Source organism: Carcharodon carcharias, chromosome 7 (genome assembly GCF_017639515.1).
Source record: "Carcharodon carcharias isolate sCarCar2 chromosome 7, sCarCar2.pri, whole genome shotgun sequence".
NCBI lineage: Eukaryota > Metazoa > Chordata > Chondrichthyes > Lamniformes > Lamnidae > Carcharodon > Carcharodon carcharias.
Genome location: NC_054473.1, coordinates 71,746,068 through 71,758,864, shown reverse-complemented (window position 1 = coordinate 71,758,864; position 12,797 = coordinate 71,746,068). Strand labels below are relative to the sequence as shown.

The 12,797-nt window shown below is 42.8% G+C and overlaps 1 protein-coding gene across 7 annotated transcripts in view; it reads left to right on the top strand.

The window, feature by feature from the left end:
- itpr1b (inositol 1,4,5-trisphosphate receptor, type 1b) overlaps positions 1–12,797 on the top strand; it is a 492,964-nt gene that overhangs the window by 346,981 nt on the left and 133,186 nt on the right. For all 7 annotated transcript variants that reach the window (XM_041191125.1, XM_041191131.1, XM_041191128.1 and 4 more), the window contains 5 exons: positions 1,337–1,537; positions 2,148–2,258; positions 5,429–5,524; positions 5,610–5,732; positions 11,841–11,948. In XM_041191125.1, coding sequence (XP_041047059.1) covers positions 1,337–1,537; positions 2,148–2,258; positions 5,429–5,524; positions 5,610–5,732; positions 11,841–11,948 — 639 coding nt within the window. The remainder of the gene's footprint in view (positions 1–1,336; positions 1,538–2,147; positions 2,259–5,428; positions 5,525–5,609; positions 5,733–11,840; positions 11,949–12,797) is intronic.

The window sequence follows — 12,797 nt, the reverse complement described above, 5'->3', positions numbered from 1 at the left end:
TGTGATAGGTCACTAGGACTGCCCTGTTATAAAATATTTGCAGCAGTGCCATGTCAGGCCTATAAAACCATGAAGCAGAAACTAATACTTCAGCACCACATTAACAGATAAATATGATGAGTTGCTAGTCAAGATTTATTGCAGCTTATTAAATCATTTGGGCACATGAAGTAAAGATTAAGACGTGAAGAATAAGTAAATACTTAGGACTCCAAAAATAAACTAACCTCCAATTGTAATCCTTCAGGCATTTCTGACTGGGCATTTTTAACAGTAGATACAGTGGAATGTTATTTAAACTGTAAATAACAGCTGTCCAAACAGGGACCTTTCAATCCTGTAGAAGACCAGAACATTCTCGACTAAGATGTAACCAGGGAATTGCTGAAATTTAATTTAAATTTAAATGTTCGCTGTTATTGTTTAAGCATTTTCTAATCTGTAATCATGATTTAAGACTATACTACTGCCTGCTACCATGTCAGTGGAAAGAAAGACTGACTTTCAGTTCTAAAGTGCCTTTCACAACTTCAGGACATCGCAAAGTGCTCCACAGCCAATTAAGTGCTTTTTGATAAGTTTGAAGGTAGAAAGTGCAGCATCCAATTTGCGCACAGCAAGGCCACAAACAGCAATGAGATAATTGGGGAGACAGCGGAGTAGTGGTCATGTCACTGGACTAGTAAGTGGCCCAGGCTAATGCTCTGGGTCATAGGTTCAAATCCCACCATAACAGCCGATGGAATTTAAATTCAATTAATAAATCTGGAATTGAAAGCTAACCTCAGTAATGGTGACCATGAAACTATCGTTGATCATCATAATAAACAACCCATCTGGTTCGTTAATGTCCTTTCTGGAAGGAAATCTGCCATCCTTACCTGGCCTGGCCTACATGTGATTCCAGACCCACAGCAATATGGTTGACTCTTAACTGCCCTCTGAAATGTCCTAGCATGCCATTCCATTCAAGGGCAATTAGGGATGGGCAACAAATGCTGGCCTTTCCAATGATGCCCAAATTCCATGAAAAAGAATAAAGAAAAAGAGCAGATAATCCGTTTCATGATGTTGGTTGAGGGATAAATGTTGGCCAGGATACTGGTGTGACAATGTTGAGATCTTTTAGTCACTTTTCCATACCAAAGCCTTTTTTTAAAAAAAATCTGCTGGTTTCTTAATTGATTTTCCTTTTACTAACAATTTTGTTGAGGCCTGTGGAAATCTTCCCAAATGCGATTGTGGAGTCACCTCTAAACTTGAACACCTGCTAAAACGTGTGAAGCCAAACAGAAAATCCTTGTGGATATTAATTATCCTTCTGATTTCACCTCAGAACTTCTTGCGATGCCAAAACAACAAGACTAATTATAACCTGGTCTGTGAGACACTGCAATTCCTGGATTGCATCTGTGGCAGCACCACTGGTGGGCTGGGCCTTCTGGGACTCTACATCAACGAGAAGAATGTGTCCCTCATCAATCAGACACTGGAGAGCTTAACTGAATATTGTCAAGGACCCTGCCATGAGAACCAGGTATCGGTTGCACTGCTGACTGGAAGTGATTTTATTACTGCTGTGTGTACCCTTTTGTTTTTAATTGGCTAAGCCATTCACTGTAAATAATCCAGAGATGGCCAACCTGTCCATTAGAAAACAAAAAAAGTACACCCATGTTATGTATGATTATCGAAGCTATTTTCTGACAGTGCAGTACTCCCTCAGTACTGCTCTGAGAATATTACAACTTGGATATTGTGCTCCAGCCTCGAGTGGGACGTGACTACACAATCTTACTCCGAGGTGAGAGACACTGAGCCATGGCTGGCACTTAATTAGAAAGGGCAAGCTGTCTGTAGCACTGAAGGTACTTCTATATATTACTGTTTTTGTTGGGAATGTTTTTTTTTCCTGTCTCTCTCTCCTCTCTAGAGGTGTATCAAACTCTTGTTTCATCCTAACATACAGGTAGTTAACTAACCTCAGGTATTCAAGTGTGGGTTTGTTAAATATTGTTTCCATGAATGGGAGACTTGCTAAGTAGATGTTTTGACTAATTTTAAATTATTATTTTGATGATGAGTGTTTTAAATGGGAAGAGGAAACATGATTCAAATGACTTTTTTTTAAAAACGTGTTTGTACAGAACTGTATTGCCACTCATGAATCGAATGGAATTGACATCATCATTGCACTAATTCTCAATGATATCAATCCACTGGGGAAAAAACGAATGGACCTCGTGCTAGAGTTGAAGGCAAGTAGGAAGAGAGAGCCTAATGGATGGGCCTTGTTCAGCCATACTATGTTTAAGCAAAAAATAAAATAACTGGTTGATTCCTAATTCACATTCCTGATAGCCTGGTGGCTTACTCTCATCATCATTTGTACCTTCAGGAAAACCAATAGGCTCTGGGTTGGATTCTTCATCTCGCTGGGTTTGTTGATTTCAGGTGGGAGGAGACCTTGGGCCTCAGGTAGAAATTCACTTTGGGAGGAATTGCAGAGTGGAACTGAGTGTCGGATAGGGGAGAAAACTAGCAACCAAGACTGCTCCTTTTGTTCCATTATCCTAGACCAATTTCTACCCCTCAGAAGCCCTTGGGCGAGGGAGAGGAAACAATTAGCTGGTCATGGCTGGAAAGTTCATGCGGCGCACATCAGATAAGGATGGGCTTGGGCCTAGTTATGATGATGGGATAACCAGCTGACACTTGCTGTCCAGCCTCTCTCATAAAGTCGTTGCTGGATTGGAGGGAGGGCATGGTGGTTCCATGTTTGATGCCTTTAGTAGATAAGTAAAGAAAATAGAGGGAAAAGTGAGAGACCATTGTTCACTCAAAAACGCGCAGAAACTCATGACCATCTTTGAGTCTCCAGACTGATATAGTTGAGGTGCCTGAGTGGAATGAATGTTCCTCACTGTTGGTACCTATTCCACTTAGTTCAGTCCAGAGATTTTAGGCACAGGGTGACAGAGCTGGGGATGCTTCTTTAGACATTGACATTTGAAATGTTTTACTATTCCTCCATTGTTAAATTCCTGACAGAAAGTTAGTGAAGGTGTAAACCAGAGATGAATTTTCCCTCGGTTTTAAATTTATTCATGAATGAAACATTACAAACTCCTAACTCTACCAACCAACATCAATAAGTGTCTCTTTATATGTGCTCAAGTAACCATCCAATTAATGTCCTTCACCTCTATATACTTAACCTTACACAATTAACACTCATCATCAGCCAATTCTTCATGGCTTTTAATTGAATTTGAAACTTTAAAAAAAATGAGCAGATGTGCAATTGTTTGGTATAGGGTCAAGTTTTAAATTGTTCTACTTCGCATTTCATTAGATCCTAGGATTTTGGGGTCATTTACACAAACAATGGCAATAATCAGAATTTCTCAGCGCAGAAGGAGACCATTTGGCCCATTGCACTAATGCTGGATCTCTGAAAGAGTTTAGTCCCACTTTTCTGTCATTTCCCTTTCAATCATTTTGATTTTTCTTTTGTCGAATATTTATCCACTTCCCTTCGAAAATCGATTATGGATTCTGCTTCCACCTGTGTCAAGTAATCCATTATCATCATAATCCTCTGTGATCTTTAAAAGAAATTCTCCTACCCTCTATACATTTTGTGGTAATGAATTTATGTTCTCGAATTACTGACTCACTGACCAGTAGAATTAGTTTACCCTTATTTATTTCATCAAAGCTTTTAAGTTTTGAACATATCTATTGGATCCCCTTTTAACCCATACTTTCTTTCTGAAAAGAGCCCTCCTTTTCTTCTTGCCCCTCTTCACAACTAAAGGCTTGATTCTTGGTATCCTCTTCGCAAATCCCTTCTCTACATTGATATCCTTCCTAAAGTAGGGCATCCCAAACTGGGAACACAGTAGTATGTAATCTACCCAATGGTTTGTCTGCTGTTGACGGTATTTCATTGTTTTTGTATCCCTAGATATTAAACTTAGGACCCAATAAGTGTGCTTTTGTAAAGATTCATCAACTTTTCCTTCTACTTGTAAAGTTTTGTATTCTAGAGTCCCAAATTCCTCTAAATGACAACATCTTAGATAAGTAATGTATATTTTCTCTCCTTGGTCTTTCTCTAAGAAGTGGACCCCCTGCCATTTCTCTCCACCCAGTTTTGACATATGTTTATCTGCAAAATATACTAACCTGTCCTTGTCCCCCCTGGTGTTGTGTACAGTCTCTGCATCATTTCCTATTTTTTACATTACGTGAGAGTTTTCATATTCCATCCCCTATACCTGAGTCCCCATCATTTTCTTATCTACTTTTGAGAAAAGCAATTTGCTAACTGAGTGAGTGACACCGTTGTTTACATTCCTCCAGTCTGGAAAAACACATCCTTCTCTACTGTGTTTCTATCTTTGTTGACCAACCTTTTATCAATGCTGCAATGTCCCCTTGCTGCTTGGCACCTTACTTTCGTCAGCAATGCTGTTGTGAAATTCTCTCAACCCTGAAATCAACTACCACCCTGTAATTGAAGGTGACTTGAAAATAATATCCTATACAGGCGATACAAATAAGAGCGCTTAGCCAGCATAACTCAATTCACTAGACCCTTTAATTCAGGCAACATGTTGTAGTGGGTGGTAAAGCTACTTGATACTTTGGTAAAAGAAATAAAGATAGAAGTTTAACATGGTTATCCCATGTTATAGGGATCTGAACGTTGGGATGTTAAATGAGCTGCCAGGCAAAAGATACAAAGAACAGAGATCAATTGTTTGAGAGGATCACTGGGGGTATCCAGCATGCAAAGAATCAGGAATGATATAATAAGAACGTGACTTAGACTTGTAACAGTAGAAGATCTGAGAGAGACTGTGATGGTTTGACCATATTTTAAGAATGAAAGTGCTGGAATACATTTTGTGTCCCAACAGCCATGGATCCATGGAACCCAAGTCCAAGCAAGTACTAGATAGACAATATCAAGAGCATCTTGTCAGAAAAAGGGGTAGAGATTATTGAAGGGGTCAGGCTAGTACAGGACAGGCACTATGGAATGAATTTATTGCTGCTGAGCAAATGGATGGGAATTTAGTCATAGTGTACATGAGATATATATTGGCATGTGTGTGTACTTGTTTTACAATAAGGAGCTTTCTTTGAATTGGATTGAAGCTATTTTTCCTTGAATGTTAATGACACCTTTGTCATCTATTCAATTAATCTCTTAATTTGAACAGGATTTCTAAATGATCAAGATCAGATATGGCCATGATAGTGGATAAGCAGCAATCAGTGACTTAGTATTTTGTAGACTCTGTTAATACTTCTATCACTACTTGCTCTTAAGATTTCATCATGCTGTTCAAAGTTATGCTATGTTTAGAAATGGCAGTCTTCCACTTACTGACAAGGTGACATGTTCTTTCAACAGAATAATGCCTCCAAACTTCTGTTGGCAATAATGGAGAGCAGGCATGACAGTGAAAATGCAGAGAGGATACTTTATAACATGAGGCCCAAGGAACTGGTAAGGAGCCTTTTAATGAAAAAATAGTCTTTTTTTTCCCTTGAATGTTATATTCTTTGTTGATGAAGCCAATGATTTTTTTCAGGTTGAAGTGATAAAGAAGGCCTACCTCCAGGGAGAGGTGGAGTTTGAGGAAGCTGAGGATGGCGAGGATCATGCAGCATCACCCAGGAATGTCGGCCACAACATTTACATACTTGCACACCAGGTAAACACTGACATCAAACATGGTTTCGACCAAGGATAATGCAACAAAGCTGTGTTTGTGACTGGGATGGCAGGAATGACGCACAGTTAATTTTCTAGCTAGCTGCCCATATACTAAAGGGAAGCTTTTCTTCAAATCTAGCACAACGACATTTCCCCTTTGTTACAAATAACATTTTAAAAATTAAATTTATTGCGCAGTGTATCGTAGGACGTAATTTCCTTGGGGTGGCAATCAGCGTCGGATTGCTACTCCGTGCCCAAATACTTGAGTTAAGTTTCTTCCGCGTCTGTCTCGCCTGACCTTCCAACTCAGGCTGGGCGAGATCCAGGCAGCACAGCTGTCTCTGAAGTCCAGTGTTGCAGTCCAGCTCTGTCGAATTGAAGGAGGACATGTCCCTTTTTTTTTTATGGTAAAGCAGGTAAGTTTAAAGGTCCGATTGAAATTGATAGGCTAGAGAGAAGGTAAGTGGATAGGATTTGGGGATGGTGTTTGGATGGGAATGGGGGGATGGTTTCGGACATTCGGGGGATTGGGGGGCATTGGACATTTGGTGAGGGGTAGGGGTCTGGGAGTGTCAGACATGCGGTAGGGGGGATCAGACATTGGGAGGGCGTGGGGAGTTGGAATTTCGGGTGATGCTGGGGGAGTGGTCGGACATCAGGGGAAGGGTGGATGCCTGGTCCAACCTCAGTGGTGAGGGGAGCTTGGTCGGGTGGGTGGGGTGAAAATTGGGGTGGGGATGATTCAATGATGAGCCCCGTGCGGGTGGGGACAATCCTATGGTTGGGAGGGCCGGGGGGTGGGGAAGACTGTGGTGGGGAATACTGTGGTAGGGATGGAGGTTGTTAGTCAGGAGTGTGATAGTCCCCTTGGGTGGGGGGAGGTCGGAGGTGTTGGGGGAGTTCCATGGGGGGGTCGGTCTGGGTCTTTATAATTGCTACCCAGAAGTTAGAAGAGGCTTTAATTCTTCTAACCATCCGAGTTTGCTTAGTGGTTCTTCTTGAGAGACTAGGCTAAGCAAGCTCTTCAACAGTGGCGGAGAGAGAACGCTTCCTGGTAGAACCCCCTCCTCACTCATTCACTGCCCAAATATCCTCTTTCCAACAGAGGTTACTGGTTAGCAATGGGGGCAGAAACCCACCTTATTTTGTGTTCCCCATCCTGCGATCAATTGTAGCACCTCAGCTCGGACTTTTGTTTCTAAGAGTTTGATCTCTATTTCAAACTTGACTTGTTATTGTTTATTCTTTATTTGTTTATTCATTTATTCTTTTATGGGTTGTTGGCGTTGCCACTAAGGCCAGCATTTATTGCCCATCCCTAATTGCCCTCGAGATGGTGGTGGTGAGCCCCCTTCTTAGACGACTGCAGCCCATCTGATGCAGATACACCCCAATTGCTGTTAGGGAGGAGTTCCAGAATTTGACCCAGCGACAGTTAAGAAACAGCGATGTGATTCTACATCAGTATGGTGAGTGACTTGAAGGTGTAACCATGTCCTAGGGAACCTGCAGATGGTGGTGTCCCGAGTGATTGCTGCCCTCGTCTTTTCAGGCGATAGTGGTTGTGGGTTTGGGAGGGCCCTTGGTGAGTTGCTGCAGTGGACCTTGTAGATGGTACACACTGATCCTGCTGTGTGTCGGTGGTGGAGGAAGAGAATGTTTAAGATGTTTAAGATTAAGCAGACAGCTTTATGCTGGATGATACTGAGCTTCTGGAGATGTTGTTGGAGCTGCACTCATCCAGGCAAGTGGGGAGTATTCTATCGCACTCGTGACGTGTGCTTTGTACATGGTGGACAGGCTTTGGGGAGCCAGAAGGTGAGTTAATCGCTGTAGAATTCCCAGTCTCTGACCTGCTCTTGTAGCCAAATTATTTGCATGGCTGGTCCAGTTCACCTTCTGGTTGATGATAATGCCATTGAATGTCAAAGAGAGATGGTTATTTTTTTCTCACATTAGAGATGCTCATTGCCTGGCACTCATGTGGTGAAAATGTTCCTTGCCACTTATTCAGCCTAAGCCAAAATGTTGTCCAGGTCTTGCTGCATCTGGACACAGACTAAGGAATCATGAATGGTGCTGAAAATTGTGCAGTCATCCATGAACATCTCCACTTCTGCCCTTATGATGAAGGGAAGGTCATTTTTGAAGCAGCTGAAGATGGTTTGGCCTAGGCCGCTGCTCTGAGGAACTCATGCAACGTTGTCCTGGGGCTGAGATGATTGACCTCCAGCAACCATAACCATGTTTCTTTGTGTTAAGGAGTGGTATGACCCCAACCAATGGGGGAGGTTTTCCACCTGATTCCCATTGAGTTTGTTTTGCTAGGGCTCCTTGATGCCATACTTGGTCAAATGCAGCTTTGATGTCAAGGGTAGTCACTCTTGCCTCACCTCAGGAGTTCAGCTCTTTTGTCCATGTTTGGATTAAAGCTGTAAGAAGGTCAGGAGCTGAATGGCTCTGGCAGAACCCAAACTGAGCATCAGTGAACAGGTTATTGTTGAGTAAGTGTCACTACATAGCACTGTCAACAACCCCTTCCATCACTTCACTGATGATCGAGAGTAGACTGATGGGGTAGTAATTGGCTGGGTTGGATTTGTCCTGCCCTTTGTGGACTGGATGTACCTGGGAAATTTTCCACGTGGCCGTATAGATGCGTGTTGTAGCTGAACTGGAACAGCTTTGCTAGGGGTGCGGCAAGCCCTGGAGCACACGTCATCCTACTATTGCCGAAATATTGTCAGGGCACATAGCTTTTGAAGTATCCAGTGCCTTCAGCTGTTTCTTGATTCTTGATCTCACGTGAAGATTGCCACCTGGGATACTAGGGACCTTTGAAGGAGGCTGAGATGGATCATTCACTCGGCTCTTCTGGCTGAAGATTGTTGCAAATGCTTCAGCCTTGTCTTTTGCACTGATGTGCTTACGCCCCCATCATTGAGATTGGGGATATTTGTGGAGCCTCCTCCTCCAGTGAGTTGCTTAATTGTCCACCATCGTTCATGACTGGATGTGGCAGGACTGCAGAGCTTAAATTTATTCCATTGGTTGTGGAATCGCTTAGCTCTATCTATTGCATGCTGCTCCCACTGTTTGGCATGCAGGTAGCCTTGTGTTTTAGCTTCACCAGGTTGACACCTTATTTTTAGGTATGCCTGGTGCTGCTTCTGGCATGCCCTCCTGCACTCTTCATTGAAAGAGAGCTGGTCCCCCAACTTGATGGTAATGGTAGAGAAAGGGATATGCTGGGCTATGAGGTTACAGATTTTGGTTGAATACAATTCTGCTGCTGATGGCCCACAGCACCACATGGATGCCCAGTTTTAAGTTGCTAGGTCTGTTTGAAATCTATCCCATTTAATATAGTGGTATTGCCATGCAACACAATGGAGGGTATCCTCAATGTGAAGATGGATTTTTGTCTCCACAAGGACTGTGATGGTCACTCTTACCAATACTGTCATGGACAGATACATCTGCAACAGGAAGATTGGTGAGAACAAGGTCAAGTAGGCTTTTCCCTCATGATGGTTCCCTCACCACCATTGCAGACCCAGTCTCGCAGTTGTCTCCTTTATGATTCGGCTAGCTTGGCTAGTAGTGGCGCTACCGAGTGCTCTTAGTGATGGGCATTGAAGTCCCCCACCCAGAGTACATTCTGTGCCCTTGCTTCCTCCAATTGGTGTTCAACATGGAGGTGAACTGATTCATCAGCTGAGAGGGAGGAGGGGGTGCAGTAGATGTGTTATGACACAGAAGTTGATAAAGGCTGAGTTAGTTAAAATCCCAGAGAGAAACATTAAACAACTGTCATAACCTATATTTTCAATTAGTATGTTTGAGATACAACCCTGAATTCATAAATAAAACCACCAAGCCTCGAGGTTTTTTTACATAAATTAAACATTTATTAATTTAATGAGATATTAAACAACATGTCTACAAATTACTGCCATAATAACTATTAAACAAATCCCCAAATTAATCACTCCCAGGTAATCTTCCCCAAGGCAGCAATAACCCATAGATTTAAACAGATACCAGGCAAAGTACATTTTATCTTACGAATTCAAAATGAGGTTCATTTCAATTTGGTTCCTTTGCACAGTTGTAGGCTTACAGGTGGCATGCCGCTGACCTACACACACAGAACTATTTTCTGTATATTGCCTTCCCTTTGAATGCAAATTCTCATTGTATCACCAGGCCCTTTGAACTCCACATTTTCACCTCTTCTAACAATAAAACTCCTTCCATAGTACCAATTTTATTAGTAATATAAACATACTGTTTTGCTGTCTCCTAGCTAGGTGCAAGGTTTCACCCTCCGGTTTATTCAACAAAATGCAAATGTACCCTCTACCTTACTGTTTAACATCTCAAAACTACTATACATCAAAGCACCCAGACTGCTGGCTTTAATCCAATTAAGACACACACTCACCCCCACAGTCACATACCCTACTACAAGTCCAATTTAAAATAATTTCCCATAACACTATATACATTAATATCTTCATGACAGGTGGTAATCAGCAGGAAGTTTCCTTGCCCATCTTTTGGCCTGATGCCATGAGACTTCATGGGGTCCAGAGTCAATGTTGAGGACTCCCAGGGCAACTCCCTCCTGACTGTATACCTCTGTGTCACTACCTCTGGTAGGTCTGTCCTGCCGTTGGGACAGGACATACCTAGGGCTGGTGATGATGGTGTCTGGGACCTCATCATATTCATGGAATCATACTTTCCAATGTCAGGCTTTTGCTTGACTAGTCTGTGGGACCACTCCCCCAATTCTGGCACAAGCCCCCAGATGTTAGTAAGGAGGACTTTGCAGGGTCGACAGGGCTGTTGTTGTTTCCAGTGCCTAGGTTGATGCCCAATGGTCCGTCTGGTTTCATTCCTTTTTGTACACTTCATAGTGGTTTGATACAACTGAGTGGCTTGCCAGGCCATTTCAGAGGGCATTTAAGAGTCAGCCACATTGCTGTGCACCTGGAGTCACATGCAGGCCAGACCAGATAAAGACGGCAGATTTCCTTTCCTAAAGGGCATTAGTGAACCAGATAGGTTTTGACAACATGGTCACTGTTAGTGAGAGTAGCCTTTAATTCCAGATTTATTAATTGAATTCAAATTCCACCAGCTGCCATGTTTCCGTCACCCTTCTGCCCCCCCCCCCCCCCCCCCCCCCCCCCCCCCCAAAAAAAAAACTCCACTCCACTCTCCTGGAGCATTAGCTTGGGTCTCTGGATTTCTAGTCCAGCGACATTACCACTACGTCACCTCCCCCCCCAGGCCAGCTCGTCTAGGGTTGCAGCTGCTGCTGGATCACAAGTCTTCTGTACTGTTGCTGGGATGATGTCCGGGCCCATAGCCTTTGCAGTACCCAGTGCTTTCAGCCATTTCTTTATATCACGTGAAGTGAATCAAGTTGGCTCAAGAATGGCTCCTGGGCTTCCGGGGACCTTGGAGATGGATCATCCACTCAGCACTTCTGACTGAAAATGGTTGCAGAAGCTTCAGTCTTGTCTCTTACACTTATATGCTGGGCTCCCCCATCACTGAGGGTGGGGATATTTGTGGAGCCTCCTCCAGTTAGTTGTTTAATTGTCCAAACACCATTCACAGCTGGATGTGACAGAACATGAAAGACTGAGAACTTTTGAGCACAAGGATAAGAAAGTTATTTCTTGACTGGATGTGATTACTGGCACTGATTCAGCAAAACTATTGCCCCAAATAGCCTCTTGGTGTTTGACTGTTTATCTCCCATTAACCTGGATGTTCTTTTAATTAGCCCAGCAGTAGCTGAGTCTTCACAACTTAGAAGTGCATGTACCTGAGGAACGTAGTCACAGTTGAGTTGGTGGCTGTTGTGCCCCACCATTTTTGAGGAAGAGAAAGAATGAATAAAGTCTTCTAGTGCCACCTGCCAGTTGTAAGCAAGGAAGTGCGCACCTTGGGATCAACTGATGTGAGGGAATGCCTGAAGTGTGTCTTTTATAAAACAAGACATTTTAGGTTGCTTTTGAACTCGAACTGTAGAGGAATGTGACAGTTTTGGCCCTGACATTCATTACCTTATTTATTCTTTCAGTTGGCACGCCATAACAAAGAGCTGCAACAAATGCTGAAGCCCGGCAGTCAGATGGGCGAAGGAGATGAAGCCTTGGAGTATTATGCTAAACACACGGCTCAGATTGAGGTCAGTAAAAATGAGACATAAAAACAAATGGCAACCAGCATCTTGGAAAGTCCTTATTTACAACCTTGACTGATGCAGAGGAATGTACTGGCATATGAGATTAACTAAAAAACATGCCATCACAAGGTTTGAAGAAGGCCTGGGAACCAAAACAAAGAGCTAATCAGACCAGCCTTCCTGTTTGGGTTGTGGCACAAAGAATTCCAGTAAAACAAGGCTTGTTATCTTGGGAAAGTGACCAAGATAACACAAGATATCCCAAGCCATGAGGTAATTTTTAATCCCTACTTGTGACGTTTCCAACAACATACAGTGGAAATAATCGATTAAGCTGGCAAATAAATGCCAAAAGAGAGGCTAAGGATGATCGAGTGGCACTGCACAGATAAAGGGGAACCTTCTTTGTTTTATGATGAGTACCATCTTCACATTGCATGAGATGATCAAGTCAATAACTGGTCCAAATTATTGAAATTTGTGGCTTTAATTTTTTTCATAAAAAAATGATGCACCAAAATGGCTGTTGGTGTTCAAACTTGATTAGAGAGTCAACACAAGGGTCCTTGAGGCCTGTTTTAACTCTGAGGGGAATAGGCAGGAAGGATGGGAAGTTTGGAAGGGAGACATGGCAGATTTTAACTGCCAGACATCATTCCATGCTGAGTCAACTACTCACTTGCCTGGGTGGAAAATTGCAACTGGCCAGCAGGTGAGCAATAACTAAATGGTGTTCCCCCTTGAACGCTGACAGTCCCAGTGGGGTAACTGAAATATTACTGTCTTGGAGTTTGAAGCTCAACTTCCCATGTGACCCGTATAAATGGAACCTGGTCGGATTTCTTGCATTTC